A 22,514-nucleotide genomic window follows, 5' to 3' on the forward strand; every position below is an offset into this window, starting at 1 on the left:
AGTCTGCTTTCATTGACTTATTCCTCTTTTGATTTTGGATCACATTTTCCAGTTTCTTTGACTGTCTCATAACTTTTTTTATTGTTTGTTACACATGCTGTGTTATCACCTCTTTAAGCTATACTTTCATTTGACCCACAGGTTTAGTTTCTTCATGCACTGCCAGAACATTTCTGCTCTTTGTCTTTCATTTGTTAGCATGTCTTTCCTTGCATTTTTGTCACATCTGTATTTTTGAATGCCTCTTGGAAATAGTGAGCTGGTTTATTTTATGTGTGTGTGTGTGTGTGTGTGTGTGTGTATTTTTTTTACATCGTCCTCCATTTATGGTTCCCAAGGCCATGCTGGGGTCATCTGCACTTCAGTCTCAGATGGTAGGAGAAATCAAGGAGAACTGCATGAACATATTTCTGTGGCAAGGCATGGAAGTAATGTTCATCATATAAGTGTTTGTGTTCCCCTGGACAGAGGTCAGTTACATGGTCCATCACACAGTAATGGGAGGCTGAGATAGTAGGCTGTGTGTCCCAGAGAAGAGAGAGGATTTCTGGAGAACATACAACCAGTCTTTGCCATACAGGACTTCTCCCATGTGAGTTCTTTGATGTCTGTCTGCTGAAGAGTGACTTCAGAAAAAAAGATGTTTCTACATTCATTAAGTGAGGCTTTCATAACTGTGGGTTTTGAATCTATGGATTCACCAACAGAGGATCAAAAATATTAGAAAAAATATAATAAAAATAATACAAATAAAAAACACAGTCTAACAACTATTTAGATAGCATTTACTTTATATTAAGTATAAGTGATCTACAGATGATTTAATGTATACGGGTGGACCTGCATTATGTTACATACAAATACTACATCATTTTATATAAGGGACATGAGCATTGACAAATTTTAGGGGGATCCTGTAAATCCTCTGCAATTACCAAGGGACAGCTGTACTTTCATCATGTTTCTCCCTTGTGTGAATTATTCAATGCATCCTGAGATATGACTTCTGACAAAAGGTTTTTCCACGTTCATAGCATTTTTCCTGTGTGAGTTTTCTGCTGCATCTGGAGGTATGAATTCTTATGAAAGGCTTTTCCACACTCATTACATTCATCGGGGTTTTCCCCTGTGTGAGTTCTGTGATGCTCAGTGAGGTGTGACTTACTGTAGAGTGATTTCCTACATTCTTTACATTTATATGGTTTCTCACTTATGTGAATTCTTTGAGTTGTGATTTACCGTAGAAAACATTCCCACATTCTTTATATTCATAAGGTTTCTCTCCTGTGTGAGTTCTCTGATGGATATTGAGGATGGCTTCCTGCAGAATTTCTTTCACTGCATTCAGTGTTTCTCTTCTGTGTAAATTCTCTGGTGAATCCCAAGGCATGAATTTTGGTGGAAGGTTTTTGCACGTGCAGTACTTTCACAGGGCTTTTCCCTTGTGTGAGTTCTGTGACGTTCAGTGAGGTGTGACTTGTGGTTGAAAGATTTCCTACATTCTTTACGTTCCTACCTGTGTGAATCCTCTGATGTACAGAGAGGGCTGACTTACAGTATAAAGTTTTCTTACATTCTTTACATTCATATGGTTTCTGATGTGTGAGTTCTCTGATATAAAGCGAGGGCTGATTTTGACAGGATTTCTCACATTCAGTACAATCATAGGGCTTCTTGTATGTGTTCTCTCATATTTGGTAAGCTATGATTTTTTAATGAAGGATTTTTCACAGTCACTACATGTATAGGTTTTCTGTGCTGTGTGTATTCTCCAATGTTTAGTTTTTTATTCTCTGATATTTAGACTTTTTATAGAACGTTTTCCCATATATATGACATTAAAAATTTTTCCTCCATGCTTGGAATATCTGTTGGACAATGAGCACTGATTTATTGAAGGAGTTCCCATATTCATTCTATTTACAGGTCACTCCCATATGAACCCACTTATGTGTCAATAAAATGGACTAGGTGTTCAAAGCTTTTCCTAATCTACTATATTTGAAAAGCTGCTGCCCAGTTTTAATCTTGGAATGATGACTCTAACATGCTCACCATGTCTGAGGGATTTTCTAGTCATTACAGGCAAAAGGTTCCTTTCCAGCATGTGTCTCATCAGGCTCTCAAGGAGGAAGTATATTCTGATGCACATTAAACTCCTCATATCTCTTTCCTGAATAGTTTCTACTATTTATAATTAGATTTAAAGTATGATTTGAGCTCAAATAAAACGCTTCCTAACTTAACTCTGTCCTCAGTTGATGTTTTGTCACTGGTGATTACAACTTGCCACAAATGTCTACCATGGCTTTCTTGGTTCCTCTTAATTAAGTCACAACTGTCTGGTCATCTTGTAGGCTCTGGTTTGGGGGTTCTTCTACCATCTATGGCTCTGTTCCTTGCTCCAACTGGAAAATCACTTCAGGTTTGATAATGTGGTGCCCCAACGACACCAGGCTGCTGTAGTTCTCCAGCATCACGTCCCTGTGTAGGGTCGTCTGAGCATTATTCAGGTCCTGCCACTTTTCCTAGGTGAAGTCCACAGCCACATCCTCAAATGACACCAACCCCAGATATTTATTCATTTTTCTCTTGCTCTTGAAAATGCATAGAGCACTCTGGAAGCATAGCTTCAGGGATGCAGAGTTTAATCTTTCAGTCTGAGGAGCAGCAGGGAGACAGCCACAGGGTCTAGATGTCCCAAGTGAAAGATCAGTGAGCTGGTTTATTGTGACAACCAAGGGCCTGACTCAAAAACACTTGCAATCTAATTGGAATCTTAATGCTTCAATTCTTCTGTTTTGGAGAATTCTGGCTCACAGCAGTGAAGGTTGAGATCAGGGTGGTAAGAGTAGTCAGGGAAGGTATTAGGAAGGATGTGTGACTTGAAGAGTGGGTTAGATATTGACCAACAGAGAGGAAAGGGGAAGCATTTTTGGCAGAGAGAACAAAAAGCAGAAGGGATAAAGAGAAATAAATATGACATTTACAGGTCTGTAAAGAGATGAGTGTGATGAGGAAGAGTTTGTATAAGATCGTGGAAAATTATGATGAAAAAATTTCTTTTTAAAACACTCTCCTTTTCCTGCCTGTTTTTTTTCCCTTATGATTAAGCAACATGAGTGATATAAAACTATTCCAGCACTTCTATACAAGGAACTATCAATCATATTTCCTGCCCTAATATCTTTATATTTGAGCCTCCATGCTCAATAACCTAATCATCATATAATTAGGATGTTTTCCATTTAGATTTGATTCTTCCTCACCAAACTAGATTAATACTTATCTCCAATATGTCAAAACAAATGATAGGAAAATGAAAAAAGTCAACAAATGATTGTTTTCTCTCTGAGGGATTATGAATAACTTTTCAGTAAATTGAATCATTGTTTTACAAAACCTACCAATCAACAGAGTGGAAATAATTGAAGTGTCTATGTAAATGGCAGTGAATCATGAGACCCATCATAATTTATCATTTTGTCAACTGCCAAGCCAGAAATTATTTTCTCTTCCATAGAATGACCTTTACATTTTCAACTCTGTCGGACTTCTAACACATCAAAAACTCCATCAATATTCTACAAAGAACAAATAATAATCACAAAAGGTGTCTGCTCTATGGTAAAAGGAATTCTTGACAGGTTCCTCCCTAAATAAAAATAAATGGAATGGCTCCCATAAAATTTATGTGGTCCACACAGAAATAGTTGGACTACATCAAGACCTCAAAAATGTCTGGTTAAAAACACAAGAACCACACTAGGATAAACTTCCTATTGATGAGATCTCTCAGATCATGGAATACACATCAAGAGAAGTCTTGGGAAGCTTATCACCAGAAACTTTGAGAAACACACTGGACAAAACACTAAAAAGTAAAAATAGCAATCTCATTTAATGTGGAGGCAGAGCACAACTCCATCTCCAAATACTAAGATTTCAGAGTTTTGTGTATTATGAATTCACTTGGATTTGTGCTTGCTGTCCAAAGCTGTTTCTTCCGTTCTACATTATGTAGGCATATCTTGCACCTGTGTTTTGGGTTCAGCATTTCTGACTCAGATTTTTAATAATCACTGAAAAGAAAAGAAGATGCTGTTTTCTAGAACCCCCTGTCTGAGTCCCAGTGTTTCGGTGGCATGCTCGGCACTGGTGATGGAATTCTGCCTTCACCCCCCTCCAGTCTGCTGTGGGGAAAGGGGCTGGGTTTGTGAGAGGGCTGGCTAGAACAAGGCTGCCTTCTATGACTTTGGAAATACAGAAAGTTAATTAGGTTGCCTGGGGATTGAACTCATAACCTATTCCTTATTAACGTCATTCTATTCATGCCATCATATGTAGAAGTAAATTGCTCTTTAAGAAACCAGTGGTACTTAAATTTGAATAACTGTCATGACTAGTTTAGTCATAAAATGATTAAAATCATAATCCATTGTGGAAGTAAAAAAAATGACTACGAAGACACAGATAGTAGTAATAATGTGGTATATTTGAATAGTGAGACCTCATGCTTAAAAGTAGAAGATGGTGTTTTATGTTTGGGAGTTATTTAACCCAGAAAATCATACTCTGCCTGTATGCTTTGACTAAACAGACTATTAATGCTTTCATAAGAAATATGTGAGTTAGGCATACCTTTAATGTAAGCACCTTAAAATGTTATTTGTGTCATCTTTCAATCTGTGTCCCCTCCTAGACTTTGGAGACGAACCATTTCTTTTAATATGTGCATCCCAGATTCCTACTCAGTTCTTTTATACCCTTTAATGGTTGTTTATACACTCAGTGCCTAAGAAACTGAGAGTTCAGTATCTGGTTTATTTGCTTCTTATTTTTGCCATATATGTATTACATGGGAATGGAGCTGAAGTAAACAAAATGAAAGAAACATTTCATACAGATATGGCAATAAATTAGTTATTTCGTGTGGACCTAGTTAAGGCTTCAAAGTACCTTTACCAAGTCACTAACACTTCATTGGCCACAATTTGTGTAATCAGGGATCTCTAGATATATAAATCATTTAGAAGATTTCTGCAAATGAGTGTGGTATATTCAAATTAATTGATCACAAAACTGTCAAGTCTTCATTCTTATGAGTGGGATGATTAGCACATTTTGCTCCCTATCAGTTGCATAAGTCAAACTAGCTTGTGCAGTTCTAGTGTTTGTAAATATTTTATGTGGTTGGCATGTGATTCAGGAGCTGTCTGCCACGGCTGTGGGTCACTGATGTGGTTCTTGTGTTGTCCACAAGATATTTATAAAATTCAGATGTGGTTTATGTATCACTGATGTGGTCTGCACATGCCTTGAATTTTTTTCATTTGTTTTGTTTGTTTGTTTCTTTTGTTCTCAAGGAGGACTCATTTGGAATTCCTTACTCTGCAGCATTTGGGGTTTTCTGAAGGCTTGCAACATTGAAGAGAACAACCCCATCATACTAGGAGAGAAGGAACTACAGTCTTTGATGGCAGGTTGACAAAGGTACTCTGTCCCTGGAGTCATTTTGTTATCTGACCACAGTACTGTATTCTGCCAAGTAGACTGAGACCACCTACCTGCACATTGAAAACACAGCTGAGATCTGTCTCTGTGACCCAGACACATGCCCTCTTTACTCTCTGTACTGAAAGAAAACAGCATAGTCCAGGCCAGATGAAAACAAGCACCCCCCCCCCCCCCCCCCACTTTTTCTGTGGGAAAGATGAGTTGAAACCAAAGTTAATATATTTGAAAAATCTAGGGAAAAAACAGAACAGATTTTTAAAAAGCTGTTTCTTTACCCATTGGTATTTTACTTGCAGGAGTCTTACAAAGAAAACTTCTGTTACAGTGGAAAACACTGAGTGAAACCCATGTCATATGAGACTTTCATTCCCTGGAGCTGGGAAAGTGAAAGAATTGGGTCCCTATATTCTTGGACTGTTGTCATTAGTTACCAAGAATGTTTACGCAATTGGTAATAACCACCTCATTAGAAATCCCCTTCATCTGCTGGATATAGTTAACACAAGTCAGGTGAAGCTGATTTTTAATAAGCAGTATTGTTATGTTATATGCAACAGATGTTTAAGGACAGATAGAATAATTGGTTTGTTCCTGTTAATTTTTCTAAATTTTTTTTGCATCAGCTGTATATCTGTACTATTATTCCAATAATTCAACCTTGCTCAACATCATTTAATCAATGATGTAATATGATTTTATCTTAATGCTTTCCTCTTGGAAGAGGGACATTCAGCACAAGATATCCGATTTTATGCAATGAACTCACAGACCCTGGGCCAATCTAGAGGAACCATTGGCTGGTATAAAGCTAAATCACCTTATATAATTCCTATCTATAGCCTCTTCCATTTTCTTAATCAATCACTAAACTACTAGAAAATTCAATTCAACAATACCAAAATAAAAACTGTTAGGCTATTTGATATTTTGCATGATGACATCCCCTCTCCACCAAGAGCAGAGGTTAGTTTTATCAGATTAAAAAAATTCATTTAACAGAGTGAACTTTAGATCACTGTTTTTCTAATTTTCTGGAGTGTGACTCACATTAAGAAATACATCTTGCATTGGTGTAGGGAAAATGAAGGAAAATAGTCAGGGCCCCTCAGATGCTCAGAATCTTGCCGAGCATTTGATATAAATATGCACATGCATCCAGGTGTTCCTTGGCTATTGACTAATGTGATTGTGCATGTGCACTCAGGTGTCCTGGGTTATGGACTTAAGAATAAAGGATGAATGGCTCTGATCCCCGGCCCCTGGGATGCCCCCCTGGGGGGGTGGCACAGGAGACTGATACTGCTGATGGAGGCTGTTGCTGCCGGGACCCTCTGGGAGGCCACCACTGCTGCTGCTGCTGCTGAGGACTGAGCTCGTGTCATCTGCCAGTGGCTCCCAGGACCTTTCCCAATTTCCTAGCTTGTGGACCTGTGTGTAAGGGGTCTGGTGACCCAGTCTGTACAGTGGGTTTGAAGGGTTTGAGCCCTAACCCTGACAATACAAATGGAAACTTAGTATAACTAAAATAATGAAACATTTTGGCTTTAGTTATGAAATGGCCATAACCCTACAATTGGCATAGTCGTGTAGCTTGACAATCGGTTTCATAAATGTATTGCTACCAGACAATCATATTACTAGGGCTAGGGCTCACAGACCCTACAAACCCATTGTACAGACTGAGTCACAAACTCCTCACCTGCAGGTCCATGAGCTAGGTAATAGGAAAAGATCCTGGGAGCTGTGGGTAAAAATTAATAGGCTTTACTCAGATGCAAGCTCAAGTAGCTAGTAGCAGCCAACCTAGTGGCATCCTGGGGCATCCTGAGGACACTGTGGATCAGGGCCATTCATCCTTTATACTTAAGTCTGATAACCCAAGACACCTGGGCACATATGCTATTACATTAGACAACCAAGAAACACCTGGGTGCACGTACTTATTTACATCAAATGCTTGGCAAGACTCCAAACCCCTCAAAGGACTCTGACAATTTATATTTACTTTCCCTACAATACATATAATCTGAAATAAAAATTTCATGATATAATATTCATGCTTATCTTATACAGTGCTCTTTAATATGTTCTATTCTACTTTATTAATGCAAATTAATTTTTACTACCTATTCATGTATCATGAATAATAGTTTGAAATACATGGCTTTAAGTAATGTTCACTCTGGAGTTGAAAGCCTGGCACAAAATAAAATTGCACCTAAGATAATTAGTAATAGCCAACCCCTATTGAGTACAAAGCCAAGTACTTTTTAAATTTATTCATTAGCCTATAAATCCCGATAACCATACAAGCATTTTACAGATGAAGGGCACAAAGGGGCAAATATCTTATCAGAGTTTATACAGCTACTTAGTGGCAGAGTTTTGATAGAAACCCAGAACTCCTCATGCTCTTAGCCACTAAATTAACACCTAGGCAGAAGGCTGTGTCTTGAGTCTTCTCCTAGACCCAGAAATATTTAATTGACCCCAGGCTCTCCAAATTAGAGAGGATTTTTAGAAAACCTTGCTCCATTCTGCGATCTCCCCATCCTCAGAATATTTACAGCCTTCTCAATGCTCCTTCAAATTGTGCAAGTGCTTCAATGAGTAGGCAAACAGCCAGCCCCTGGGTCCACCTGGTGAGAGCTGAGAGCACCTGGGAGTTCTTTGCCTGGGATTGGCCTTTGCGTGAAATATATTTCATTCTAAGGTCTGGGGGAATGAATGCATTGGATGACTTATTCTAGAACTAATAGAAGGGAAAATCCGACATGGCCTATGACCCTGGGGACAAGGGGGTGAGTGGTATCATAGTTCAGAGCGTTTTCTTTTCAGCAGCTGGGGTGATCATGGCACCAAACTAACCCCAAATATTTAAAGAGAGAGATTCACAGAAGCAGTCCCCTCTATGGAGGGGCTCGATTTTGTTTGACGACTGACCTCTGTAATGGGTCTGGAATTGATAGTAATCAGCCAACTCTTCAACAACAGCCTTTTACTCCTGTTAACAGATGGGACAGCGATAAATTACTCAAATTTGTCGAGACACTATCTTGATGCCTCAGAGCTCAATTAAACAAGATCATACCCTCAAAGACTACGAGACTCATGTGTTCTGATCGAGACAAATTGATGAGCAAGCAATTAATTGGTTCACATGGTGATCAAAATAATTAGGTAATTTGGGCCGGCTCGGTGGTGCACTGGAGAGTGCGCCGCTTGGGAGTGCGGTGGCGCTCCCGCCGAGGGTTCGGATCCCATGTGGTGACCAGTTCCTGCTCACTGGCTGAGCGCGGCGTGGGCGCAACACTGAGAGTTGCGATCCCGTTGCCGGTCCCCGGTACAGGCGCGACACCGAGGGTTGCGATCCCTTACCGGTCAGTAAAAAAGACAAAAAGGAAAAAAAAAAAAACAATTAGGTAATTTAACAAAAATAGCTAATAAATTGCTTGAAAATTTAACATAATTCTAAGTTAAGTCAACCAAAACAGCAAATCTAAATAAAGACTATAGACATTGACTCATATCTGTTCTGTGCTTCTTCATTTCTGGAAAATAATAAATACACTAACTGCTAAATTTCAGGACCATGGTTTTTGTGATATAAATATGCCCACATGTAGTACACACTCTTGCTTCCTCCTCTAGAATGTAAACTCCATGAGGAAAGGATTTTTGTGTCTTTTTTTTTTTTGCTGTGTCCCAGTAGACAATTTCCTAGGAGGATTCATCAGCTCCTTTTAAAAATAGCTCTAAATGGCTATTTAAAAATACCTTTTAAAAATAGCTCTAAATGACTGTTTTCTTAAGTAAAAAATTTAAAATCATTAAAAACTTTTACAAGTTTAATGGTCCTTTAAAACATACGAGTATTAGTCTGTTTTTGCTGCTTATAACAAAATACTTGGAACTGGGTAATTCCTAAAGAAAATGAAATTTATTGCTTACAGTTTCTGAGGCTGGGAAGTGCAAAGTCACCAGTGATGGTGACAGCGACCCAGGGGTCTCACATGGCAAGATGGTGGAAGCAGAGAGACTCGCCTCTCTCTCCTTTTAAAGCCCTCAGAACCACACCCCGACCACCATTTGTAATCCATTCACTACTACATGGTCCTTCAACCCAATCACCCCTTCAGGGCTCCTCCTTTCAATTACCATAATAGGATTTTCTCCCATCTTAACAGTCACAGTGGGGGCTAAGTTTCTAATACATAAAACTTGAGGGGCACAATTCAAGCTTCAATGAGTTTTGGGGGGACATGATTCAATCCACTACAATACATTTTAAGAAACACATAATTTCTTAAGGTAATATTTATTTGTTTATTTGCTTAGCAAATACCTGAGTTATTATCTATGATATGAGCTGTATACAGACCCTGCATAGCACCCTTTCAAATATTTAAGGACGTTCAGATCATCAAAACCTGCATTTAAAGATGCTGCAATAGTCTTTGCTACTTTAGAAACCAGGAGTTTTTGATTTTTGAGTATCTTATGATGAATTTGTAGTTTGGGGGTAGTATCATAAGTATCTTATGATGAATTTGTAGTTTGGGGGTAGAAAGCAAAAATTATTATTGAACAATAATTCTCACAATGATTGTAAATCATTTTTTAAATGGTTAGTAGTGAATTAATACAAGGTACCTGGGCCAAGTGACTAACTATTCCCTCAAGGAAAACTGCTTATCTATGAGAGATATTTTCCTAAATTGGACCTTTGTAACAGTGCTGGGCTTACACACAGATATTTTAATTACTCGAGTCATTGATCAAGTAAAAACAAGTCTATGAACTCCTTGTGGAAATGGAATATTTTTTACCCACTCAGGAAAACAACATCTTATACCAAAATTCTTCTCAGAGATAGAAAATATGCATGGCATTTCTTTGTATTCGAAATTCTAGAACAGAGCTCTAGAAAAATCATAACAAAAATATTTTTATACTAACCACATAGATAATTATAATGAAAGACCCTTACCAAGGCCTAGAAAACAATTTCTCATGTTTTTCCTAATTGATGTACGTCTGTATATCTTACATAGTCTTAGTCTAGAAGTCTTATACATCCTGATAGTTGCACACAGACTTTTAGATCCTGTTCAACTCATTTGGAAGATAAACTAGAGATTTTTTTTCTGAACCCTGAAACCATCACTAACTGATAAAAAGTTTCCAATTGCTTTCATAGAGAATTCTGAAACAAAAAACGTCTTTAAGAAATGTTTAGGTCAATACTTCCATTTCAGAAAAAAGTGTATGTGTATGCTATAAATATATTTATATGCTATATATAATAGCATATGTGCATATATGTGTATATGCTATAGATTTATATGCTATTTTTTATAAATGTATGTGTACATATGTGTGTATGCTATAAATAGATATATGCTGTTTATATATATGTGTGTGTCCTATAAAATTAGCTCTGGTTTTAGTAGATTATATATCTTTTTATTTCCTAAAAGTTGATGAATGCAACCTGCCTTTGAGTTGAATACTAAAGGATATATCTGAAAGAAGTTTGAAAATCTGTTGGGTTGAGTAGTGACTGTGCTGACTTGTGCATGTGATTATCATGCATGGCATAATTTCATAAACACTTTCATATGATGGACAGTCATTGCTTTTCCTTATATGCTGTGCTATGGTGATGAATAAATTTCAGCCAAGAAATTTTGCTCTGTGAGTTTGGTTTTGCTGTTCCTGTTGCAACATCATCAATAAGTTGCAAAACATTTTTTTTTCTATCTTCTAACCACTGATGAGAGACTTAATGTGGAAAAATATGAAAAGTACACTTAGGATATGGGGGCCAAATTGCTATGAATACTATTATTTTTATCCATTGTTGTGTCAGTGTTTCTAAACCTTCATTTCTTTCCATCTAGTAACATATTTAAACTTAGAAAACAGAACTGGTAATTTAAACAGTACTACTTAGGGACAAAAAGATCCAATTAATGATTACTGGATGTGTGGTCTGTAAAATCCACATTCTCCCTTTGCCTATCATTTTATTCAGTGATGTGGTCAGAAATAGCTCATTAATGCCAATTCATGCTTAGGAGGTTCTTTATGCTGATGACCACACTAAATGGGGTGAAAATAAAAGATTTCCTTCTGTAACTGTAATCAAACTCCAATCTTATGTGTTTTGTGAGGTTTTTCCCAATTACTCTTCAGCTCCTTTTTCATCTGGATCTGCTGCTGATATGTGCGATGCAATTTGTTACTGTTACATGTCATTCTGTTCTCTGAGTCACAAAACCATTGTAATATCTTCACCTCTGCCAGCTCTCTGTGAACAAGCACTGCCTTTTATTTCTTTCATATCTTTCAAGATACCAAGTTGAAGGCTTAGAATTTAACAAGCCATAAAAGAAACATGAGTACTTTTGGCTTTTTAGCTTGAAAACTTGATCAAAAAAAAAAAAAAAAAAGAAAGAAAGAAAGAAAGAAAAAAATACACTGAGGATCAGATGAATATAATAAAAATACTTGTATTTCTGATATTTAATAATGTACTTTTTTTCTTCCAAATTCAAAGTATTTTCTCACCAGTCTCACAATAGGTATGCATCAGAGTGTACTTTTTACTTAGACCAATCGCCCTTTAAAGGAAATGTTTTCAAAAAGGCTGGGCAATGGTAGGAAAATTTATGGAAATATCAAGAAATTTCACATAGTAAGCATTTTGTTGAGTGGTTATGAATCATTGGGCCACAGCAAGGTATGTTTTTATGAAGAGGGGTGTTTGATTAATTAATCACTAAGATCTTTCCCAGTGCTTAACATTATGACATCTTCTCTTATTGGAACGGCAAGGGCAAATCTCAGATCCTGTTAATGAGCATCTTTAGATTAAGAATGTTTGCATGTAGATGCAGGTTTATAAAAGCCATATTCAACACCAAGGTGACATTTTAAATGCCAACTTTCCTGACTTTCTTGAGCTAGTCTACAACAGTATGGGCAGAAGAAGGGTCCAGGATGTCCTCATTTTTCATTGATGAAGGGCTGTCTGAAAAACAGTGTTTACAAAAACATTCCTCTGCTGATTGTATCCCCTGCAGTTCCAGTGAGGGGTCTAAGAACTTGGGAGGGCAAAGGCAGTGATGGGTGAGTGGATCCTTTGTCGCCATTCTTGAGCTCATCGTCAATAAGACCACTCTGCCATTGGAGGTGGAAAGGAACCTGATGGTCTCTGTTTGTTTTAGCAGCCTGTGCCCTGAAGATGCACACATCCAGAGAATGACAGAGAGCCATTTTTCCAGGCCAAGGCTAATATGTGTTTCCATAACACTGTGGGAGGCTGAAAATGCAAGCCGCACAGGCTTGTCCCCAGTCTGTGAATAAACATCCCTCTGCTTCCAGAGATACCGTCCCTAACTCACCTTTCAGCTACTGGAGATTCGTTTTTAAAAATTAAGGAAAGAAAATGAAGAGATCCATTTTTTTGAATCCCAATGATCCAGGTTATCAAGGAGATAAAAACTTTCTTATTTATCATCATCAACATCTACAAGGGCAGAGGCAGCAAATGAAAGCTGAGCATCCAGAAAACTTCAGTCTCATCAGATTCATTGCAGTCCTCAAAATATCAATTTATTGCCATCCATGATTTTCATGAACTTATTATTCTGAGAGCCCACATTTAAATGGCACTAACAATTAGCTCTCTACCCAACACAGAGCATAACTATGCTTTGCTGATGTAAATCTCATGGTTTAGAATTCTTCACAAAACACCTGCTCAAATCCTCAGTTCTCAGAATATAAGGTACCACAATAGTTTAAATCTGGAAAGGACATGAAGCAAAGAAGTTAAGGACTTCATATTAAAATGCTCATGAGAATTAGTAAAGTCTTACACATTGCCTGCAAATCATAAGCATCATACACATGAAATAACTTTTCTGGAATAAGGTGTTAACAATTCAGTATTAATTGCTTCCACTACTTCCTTATTTTATTTTTCATAGCATAGTCTGATTTTTTCTTTTGCATTACTATTGTACTTGATTTTGAATGCACATTACATTTTCATTCATGTTTTACTTAAGCCATGGATGAAAAGTCTGGCATTTTTATTAATACATAACCTTTTCAAACTCTGTTCAGACTCCTGTTAGTTTCTAATGAGTAAGTGGGTAAACGTCTTTGAGGGGGCTTTTCTAGCCAATCACAGACAGCTTACTAGCCACAGAAAAAAATGTTTTTCTTAATAGGGTACAGAAATAAAAATCATAATAGCTAGCCTTTTGTCAGCACTTAGTACCATGTCAAGCACTATACTATTTTATGTGCATTCACTCATGTAAAATGTACAACAAATCTATGAAATAGTCACTAGGATTACTCTCAGTTTAAAAGAGATGTAAATGTTAAGTAACTTAACCCCGTATAAAGGGAATACATATTGAACGTGAGATATATTGACACATAGGCATAGAGAGAACAGCGAACTAATTATGTGTACATCTTTGTGATGTCACATTTAATGTTTTTATTAAAAAAAATGAAGCACAAGTTTTGATTATGGCAGTATATGGACTAGATTTCCTGATCAATTTTCTGCTGAAAACAACTAAAATGTTGGGTAAGACAAATGTATCAATAATCTGACAATAAAGTAAAAGATAATTAGAGGGTAAAACCTAGAAATAGAAACCAGAGGGGTCAGCTGAATTCTGCATTCATCCTAAAGGTATTCACTAAAACTCAATGGGTTTGAACTCAATTCCATGGCTTCATGGTATGCAGAGGACAAGAGATAAAATTCAGGGCATATTCAAATTTTAGACCAGAATATACTCTCCCACCCTGCACAAATATAGAACCTCAGAGGTTACATCTGCAGTGGGAGGCTGAACTAGAAATAAAACCATTTCAATTTACACTGTGGTCTACAAAGAAAGACACTGTCTAAACCTTGGTGCTAGAGAGTGAAATTTTTTTTCCTGAGAATTTGTAATCATAAGTTACATTGTATATGATTTTTCAGACCGATTGTACACTAACTAGGTAGTTTGGGGAATCCTCAAGCTAAAACTTTAAAGTGGTAACAGCTTGGCAATATCTCTAGGCACCTAGCAGAAGCAAATCCAAATCTTCTCAGAAAGAACTTGTGAGACCCAGACCTCAATTAATTACTTCAGGAAGCACTCCAGGAAATATAAGTCAAAAATAATAAAACACAGAAGGACGCAAAGCATATGCAAGCCAGTCACAGCAATAGACAGCCGACTCATACTGGTAAAAATTACAGACCAAACTATGAAACAATGTTCTTCATATTTCAAAAATAATAAAGGATTAAATATAAAATATGATTCACAATAGTACAAAATAACTCCCAAGCATGATTTACAAAGGTAAAAATTAAACTTCCAGAAAAACATCAAAAACTAACATTAAAATCTTAATGGTCAGTTTTAACAAGAGTGACATTTAATAAATCAGAAGATAGATCTAAAAAAGTTATGAAAAGAAACTACAGAGCAAAAAAATAGAATATTTGAAAGAAAGTTTAAGAGACATGGAAGAGAAAGTGAGATGATCTAACATACATTAAATTGGAGTCCCAGAATTAGTGGTGGAGAAAAAATATTTGAGGAAAAAAAGAGATAACATCTGATAGTTTTAAAAAAATAAATAGCCCTAACCCGTAATTCAATAATCCAACTAATCAAATAAATCCTAAACAGAATAAAATTTAAAAACCTCATCTAGATATGTCAGAGTAAAATTATAAAAAAAAAACCCAAAGACAATGAAAAGATTTTGAACCCAGCTAAAAAATAATTTTGTGTGCTTACAATTTGTGAATTTTAGTGTATGTAAATTATATCCCAATAAGGCTTATTTTAAAAATCTAACTAGAGATGAAGGAAACTGTCTAAAAACAAATGCCAGTTAGACTGTAGCTAACTTCATGAATAGCAATATTAGAAGCCAACAATAGCAACATTAGAACAGTAACAAAATCCTGAACGTGCTGAGGAAAAAAGATCAGCATGAATTTGCAAAAATTTCAGAAATAACTCAAGAATGAAGATGAAAGAATTTCTCAAACTAACAAAATCTGAGAAAAATTCTGCCTGACAGAATCCCTCCTCCACACACAAAAGTCATAAATGTAATTCATGGAGAAAGAAAATGAACCCAGATATAAATATGTAAAATACCAGGAAAAACAATTACAGTAAAAGTAAATATAAATGCAATCTAAAAATACTGATTTACCATATAAAACAATAATAATAAATCATTCTGAAGTTTAAAAACATGATAGAAAGATATATAATACATTCAGGACAGATAGAAAATACAAAATAAGAAAGTAGAAGTTAATTCAAATATAAATAATAATAAAAAATTGCAAGTTGAGTAAATGCTCCAATATAAAGACAAATATTTTCAGAGTGAATTAGAAATGAAATCAACTATATACAGCAACCACAATATACATAATATACAGATTACAAAAGATTAAAATTGGAAAATGTATACTGCAAAAACACTAATCAAAATAAAGCTGATGAAGCACATTAATATCCGGCAATATGGACTTTGGAGATATTTATTAAATAAGGATAAATGAATCAATTAATGAGAAAGATATTAATACTAAATTTGATTTTACCTAATAAGACATCCTCCAACTATATAAACCAAAAAATGATGGATGTATGAGGGGAAATAGATACATTTTCCAAAATACCAGAGGATTTTAATATACCCCTCTCAGTAATTAATAGTAGGTAAAAAATCAGAAAAGATATATTTGTACAACACTATTAAAATAATGTGATAAAAGCGGATAAAACACTGCACACAGCAAATACAAGAGTACTTCAAAAAGCTCATGGAAAATAGAATTTAAAGATAATATTAACCTTTCCATAAACTTTTTGAAGTACCCTCGTAGAAGACACTTATACTTTTTAAGCAGAATTTCTTAAAATTGACCCATACTGGGCCTCGAATTAAATTTTACGAATATAAAACAATTTATCTCATACTTATAGATAATATCTATACCCTAGAGAACTCTTGCACTAGTGCACCAAGAAACATATATGAGGGTACCTCAAAAAGTTCATGGAAAAATGAAATGAAAAGATAATATGAATCTTTCCACGAACTTTTTGAAGTACCCTTGTACATGAATGTTCACTGCTGTGAACTACTTTTAATACCAAAGACTGATTTTTAACATCTGTAGAATCAATCAATAAATTTTGGTTTTGTGAAACAGAAGACTACTATATAGCTGTGAAAATAAATCAATTCAGCTATATATTAATGTATACATCTCAGGAACATTAACTGTGACTAAAATAGCATGTTTCAGATGAATAGATCAAGTATGGCTCTATTTATATAATGTTCAAACACATGCAAAACTAAGCAATGTATTGCAAAAGGGGAAACCCAACTGGTAAACTGGTTAATTATCTGTTGTTATTAATTATCTATTGCTGTGCGACAATCTACCCCAAAAGACAGGACTTACAACAACAATAAATCATTCATTATCTTTCCTAGTTTCCATGGGTCATGAATTTTCACAAGGAAAGGAGGAAGACCATTCCATGAAGTTGGGAGCCTCAGCTGGAAGACAGACCGGAATCATCCGGAGCATCTGTCACTCACATATCTGGTGCTTGATGTTGGTCTCCACCAGTAGCTTGGCAGAAGCTGTCAGCCAGAATATCAGCACACGGCCTCTGCATGAGGCCTGACCTTTTCACAAATGGAGGCTGGGCTCTCGGGGCAAGCATCCTCAGAGAAACTCCATCCTTTTTACGACCTGGCCTTGGTATCCACATAGCATCATTTTCACATACTACGTATTGACAGAGACTGTCACCAGCCCCTTTCCAGATTCAAGTAACAACAGACATAAATGCAGGTCAGTAGCTACTTCTGGTTGAGAGGAAAGAAGATAGTATTCTGGAAGGGCTCACAGAGGTCTTTTTAGGTTATGAATTGTGCTATTTTTAAACTGAGGAAGGGGCATTGTGCTGATGTTCTTGGTTCATCTCTTCTCAAAGTCCTCAAAATGTACCTTATCACATCCATCCCCTGCTTAAACCCTCCAGGGCATCGCCATTGCTCTAAAATCAAAGTTTGGCCTTCTGAGTATGTTGAAACAGACTGTCTATATTCTAGCCGCTGCCCAGTTCACTAGTCTAATCTTTCACTTGCTATCCTTCATCTGATTTTTATTATATGGCAATTTTTTAACAGTAAAAAAAAAAGTAGGCCCATACCAATTATGATTATAGAACCCCAAAACTGTTCCTTTTTCAACTGGTCTGCATGGATCCTTGACCTTTTGTGTCCACACCCTACATGTGAGTATTCGGCTTGTTGTTGCTATTGTTTTGCTTCGTGGCGTGACTTTGTGTGTCCTGTGAAAGTGCGGCCATGAAACCAATCCCTGCAACGATACTGATTCTTTACGTCTTTCCTGGAACCCAAAGAGGAAAAATATGTGTTGTGCATTTGAAAAGCTGGAAATAGCTGTTCAGGCTCTGGGTTTATTTAAACCACTGACTTCCAATTTGTAACTAATTTGTAAAATTCTCCAAATGGCGCTAGACAGAGAAGGCTCTACTAAAAATTTTGAAGGTGTTTACTTCTGTGAATTATGTAGGTGCTTTTCTCACTTCCTTGAAGGGCACCTCTTCTAGTTAGCACAGCTTGTGCTTGGCATGCTCCTTGGCTAAGGACACATCCTTGAATTGACTTTTCTGTCAGAACAGATTCCTTATGTTTCAGTCTATCAACAAGTATTTGTTGTGCAACCCCTGCATGCCAGGCACTGTGCAAAGCCCTTGGTATTCATGGTAAACAAGATTTCCGTGGTTCTTGCCACTATGGAGTTTATAGTCTACTGACTATACAAGAAACCCTGTTTTATTTTGTTTTGTTTTTTATATTATACTTAAAAAATTATGTTATTTTATTATTGTCTTGAAAATGTATAAAAGGATAAATTCCCTTTGCAACTTCCTACTTATACTTTCTTACTGACCGTTTGATTATGTGATCCATTTACAAATATAGAACACAACTGAACTGCAAATAAAGCACAGAGAATTAAAAAACATGCATGAAAAATAATAGCACTATAACTTGAATAAGTCTAGGTGATCATGGGTTACCTGTTAGGCAGCCATTTCTTCAACCACTAAAAATTGTAGTTCATGAAATAGACCGAGGTCAAATAATTGAGTCATGTACCTCCTGTTTCCTGCATGCTGTACATTTTAAACTGGATGTTTTGGCTTCCTTTATTTTTGAGAAAATCTTATTTTCTACCAACATAGAGAAAACATAACATTTAATAAGAATCTGTCACAGTTGATAAAGTACTGATACCTTCTGATGCCAAAAGGCAAGAGTGGTCTTAAGATGGCTACAGATATTCACAGCCACAAAAAAGATACAATCTATATTGCAGATATTTGCAAGAGACACATAACATCTGTGCATTAGTGGTACAAGCAAGTAAAATAATTTAAGTGATTTTCACTTGCTTATGAATCTTCTTTTCCCAGCCTCAAGTAATGCTGTTTCTCTTACTTCTAAATGCTTTTCCAAACAATGGAGAAAAACACTGATTTTCAGTAAGACTGATTTGTTGTAACAATTCTAAATATATCAACTCTTTATTTCTTTTCTGGGATTGCTGCAAAATAAGTGAAGTCTGCTAAGTTTTGGAAATTTAAGTGATTCTCAAGAAACGTTCCCACAGGTAAAAATAACAGAAAAACAGAGAATAAAAATCTACTTGACTAGGTTTTCTCTCCTGTAAAAACAAACTCACAGAAAATCAACATGAATTCAGTATTTAAGCCATTTTTCATATAGAGATAACTTTCCAAGAAACCTTGAAGCAATTTGGAAGATAGTACTCCCTTAATTAATTTTCCAAAAAGTTTTGCGGAAATATTAACCTTCTTAAACTGAGGTACATGCCAGTTTTTTCTAATCATCTATTTATTATATACGCTGTATGTGTATGTGTGTATATATGTAAAATATTTATTTACAGAAGAACAAGGTAGATCTAAGAGCAGAAAATGAACTGTTTATTTTGCTCTCTTCCCTTAAATACTACCAAAACATCCTCTCTTGCTGCCTATTCAAACACTGGCAAATTACTTAGGAACAAGAATATATATTTGGGGTGTATTTTTTTAGTTACCACATCAGTGTCAGGGATAAGAAATATTATCAGGTATGTGCCTTCCAAAAATACCACATTATCAAAAAAAATAATATTATACCAAGTAGTTCAACCAACCATTCATTAAAGTGTGGGGTAACAGCAGTCACAGACTAAAGTCAAGAAAAAGTAGGTCTGGCATAGCATAGAGAAAAGCACTTTGTCTGCAGCAGATCAAGCACTAAAGTTTGGATATACAAGAGGAAATTACTTCCTCTTCAAGTTTTTTTCTTTTTTTTAAACTTTAAGTGTTTATTCATTCAACAAATATTGATTAGGTGTCCACTACATTAAAGATACTGTTCTGGGTATAAGGGATGTAGCAGTAACAAGCCTCTGTCCACATGAGTCTTACTTTCTCATAGGGAAGACAGTAAATAAACAAGTAATGGAACACCTGTTAGTGATATGCTACAATTACAGGTGGCATATCTTAAGTTTAAAGTCTATCAACATCATCATCACACCCACGATTGTTGGCATTGGAGTGACCACGTTCAAACGACTTTTATTCAACACTCATAGGAATAACCACTAAGCTAGATGATACACAAAACATGTTAAAAATACTATCTCTGTACTCTAGAGGCTATCTGATGCAGATGAAATTGGCACAAGTCAACAAAGGAAAATTTAATTTATGAAAAATTAATTTATAATCAACAATGGGTGTTATAGAATGTGAGGCTATAATTATAGAAGGAATAGGATGTGATATGTAGATTGCCTGTCTCATTTTATGAGTCATAAGCTGACTTCTTTAAATGTTTACCAACATAGGAACGGACTTTCATTTAACTCGGGGACTTGTCACAGATGTTTTTCCCTTTTCAGTTATTCTGAGAATGCTCAAGTAATCCTTTGATACTTTCTGTTGCAGCAGAGCCAGAGGTGGCCATGAACAAGGAAAACTCCTTCCTGGGATTATGGCATCATCCCTAGAAGATCCTTATTGTTGTCATCAGTGTTGTCTTGTTCACAAGGAAAGCCCAGCACAGAGGCAGGGTATCATGATAATCAGCAACAGAAAACAAAGTAGAGCTGGGTCGCTCGTGAACTAAGTCTGACAACTGGAAACCCTGAACCTTCCTACCCACAGCCATTAACGTTCCACAGTATGACCCCTCAATTCCAATGATAACAACTGGTGGACTTCCTATTTAATAAATTCCTGAGAAATAGTAAAATTGATGTAATATATCTCTATTTGGACAGTGTCTTCTGTATCAGGTGATATCATAGGGTGCTGGTCAGGTTATAGGTTACTCTTTCTCTTTCAACATTTACTTACACGTATTTGTGGGGTCCAGTGTGTTGTTTCAATACATGCATATACTGCACAATGACTCAGGGTAGGTAGCATAGTTTTGTACCCATTAGTTCACCACTTCCCCTCCCCCACTCCCTGGCCTCTGTCAACGTTTAGATTCCTGTTTCTTGAGTCACATGTCAATGCATGACCCAATCAGCTACAGCAGTGTGTCTTATGGTTCATGTTGCTTCAGCTAAATACTCTGAGTGGGGGAGTTTCTCAGGATGAGGTAGTGAGTAGGACAGAAATGAAAAGTGTGTCTCCATATGAAATGGACTGTGTTACCTGGAATCAACCACAGACTACACAACTGATTAATCAGCTATTCAATAGTGGAGCTCAGGGTGCCAAGGCAATGAGAAAGAAAGCTGGTGAGTTTAGTTGAAGGGAAGGTGAGTAAAAGAGACAGGGGAAATTGAGTAAGCTATCCAACCCAGAGAGCGTGTGTTTGGGCAGTTTGCAACCGGGTGGTTGGATATATAGGGGTACCATAAAGAGAGTGGAGCCCCTGTAGGAGGAAGAGCCTTGTTGTAATGGAGTGTAACTGACAAAGCGAGGTGGGTACAAAAACCATATTTTCCTCTTTCTTAATTTTCCTAGAAGCCAGCCTTCTATGTGTGACACAAAGTGGCAAATTTTCAGTTTTCATCTGGATACTTAACAATAGAAATGCAGTCTTGATGTTCACGAATAATCTAGCAAGCAAAAAGATGAGAACGTAAAATGCAGAAGCCAGCAGAATCCTTCTGAGACTGGAGGTGTAAACAGGTACTAACAGAAAGGAGCTGAACGCATCTTCCCAAGCCACACGGTTCTTTCTGGACGTACTCAAAGACTCAACTCCTGGTCTTCTACAGGAAGGGGTAAGAGGCCTGACAGTAAAACTACTTACCACACACTCTACGAGACCCCTATTGCTTCCCAGAGGGTCTGGCTCTGTACTCTTTAGCACAAGGAAAAGCACATGGTTTGGAAAGAAAAGTTGTTGATGTCTCTTTCCCCCAAAGGTACTTCAAGCAGTAAATGAACACACACAATCTGTGTTTATTTTCTTTTAAGTATATTTTTGAAAATATTCTGTGATACAAAATATGTGTTTTCATTTTGCTTGCCATTCCTTGGCCATGAGTGATGCATTTTATCCATATTCATAACCATGCACAAACTTTCTATTCATAGCTCTCTCTGCAGTATAAATTCTAGTGGCAAGGAGGAATTTCCTTGTGTGGCTCGCGTATGGCAATCCTTTACCAGAGGCCTGGCTCCAAATCAGTGTTTGCATTCCTTCAATGGCTCAGGCTGAATGTAAAGGAATGAGATATGGGGTCTTTCTTCAAAAAATTAACTGCATTTACATGTCCAGGGAGGATAGGACACTGTATTCATAAACTCTTGCTAGCTTCAAGAATGTCTAACCTGATTTCCTGT

General features: G+C 36.6%; 1 protein-coding gene across 1 annotated transcript; it reads right to left on the minus strand.

The window, feature by feature from the left end:
• Positions 1–1,028: 1,028 nt before the first annotated feature.
• LOC103602567 (zinc finger protein 25-like) lies at positions 1,029–17,366 on the minus strand. Its single transcript, XM_008586987.1, has 4 exons — positions 17,191–17,366; positions 1,517–1,611; positions 1,250–1,284; positions 1,029–1,205 (listed from the first exon to the last, which is right to left on the minus strand). The coding sequence occupies exons 1-4, from the start codon at positions 17,364–17,366 to the stop codon at positions 1,029–1,031; spliced, it is 483 nt and encodes a 160-aa protein (XP_008585209.1).
• Between the last annotated feature and the right edge of the window lie 5,148 nt (positions 17,367–22,514).

The sequence above is a fragment of the Galeopterus variegatus genome, unplaced genomic scaffold (assembly GCF_000696425.1).
Source record: "Galeopterus variegatus unplaced genomic scaffold, G_variegatus-3.0.2 Scaffold114, whole genome shotgun sequence".
Lineage (NCBI taxonomy): Eukaryota > Metazoa > Chordata > Mammalia > Dermoptera > Cynocephalidae > Galeopterus > Galeopterus variegatus.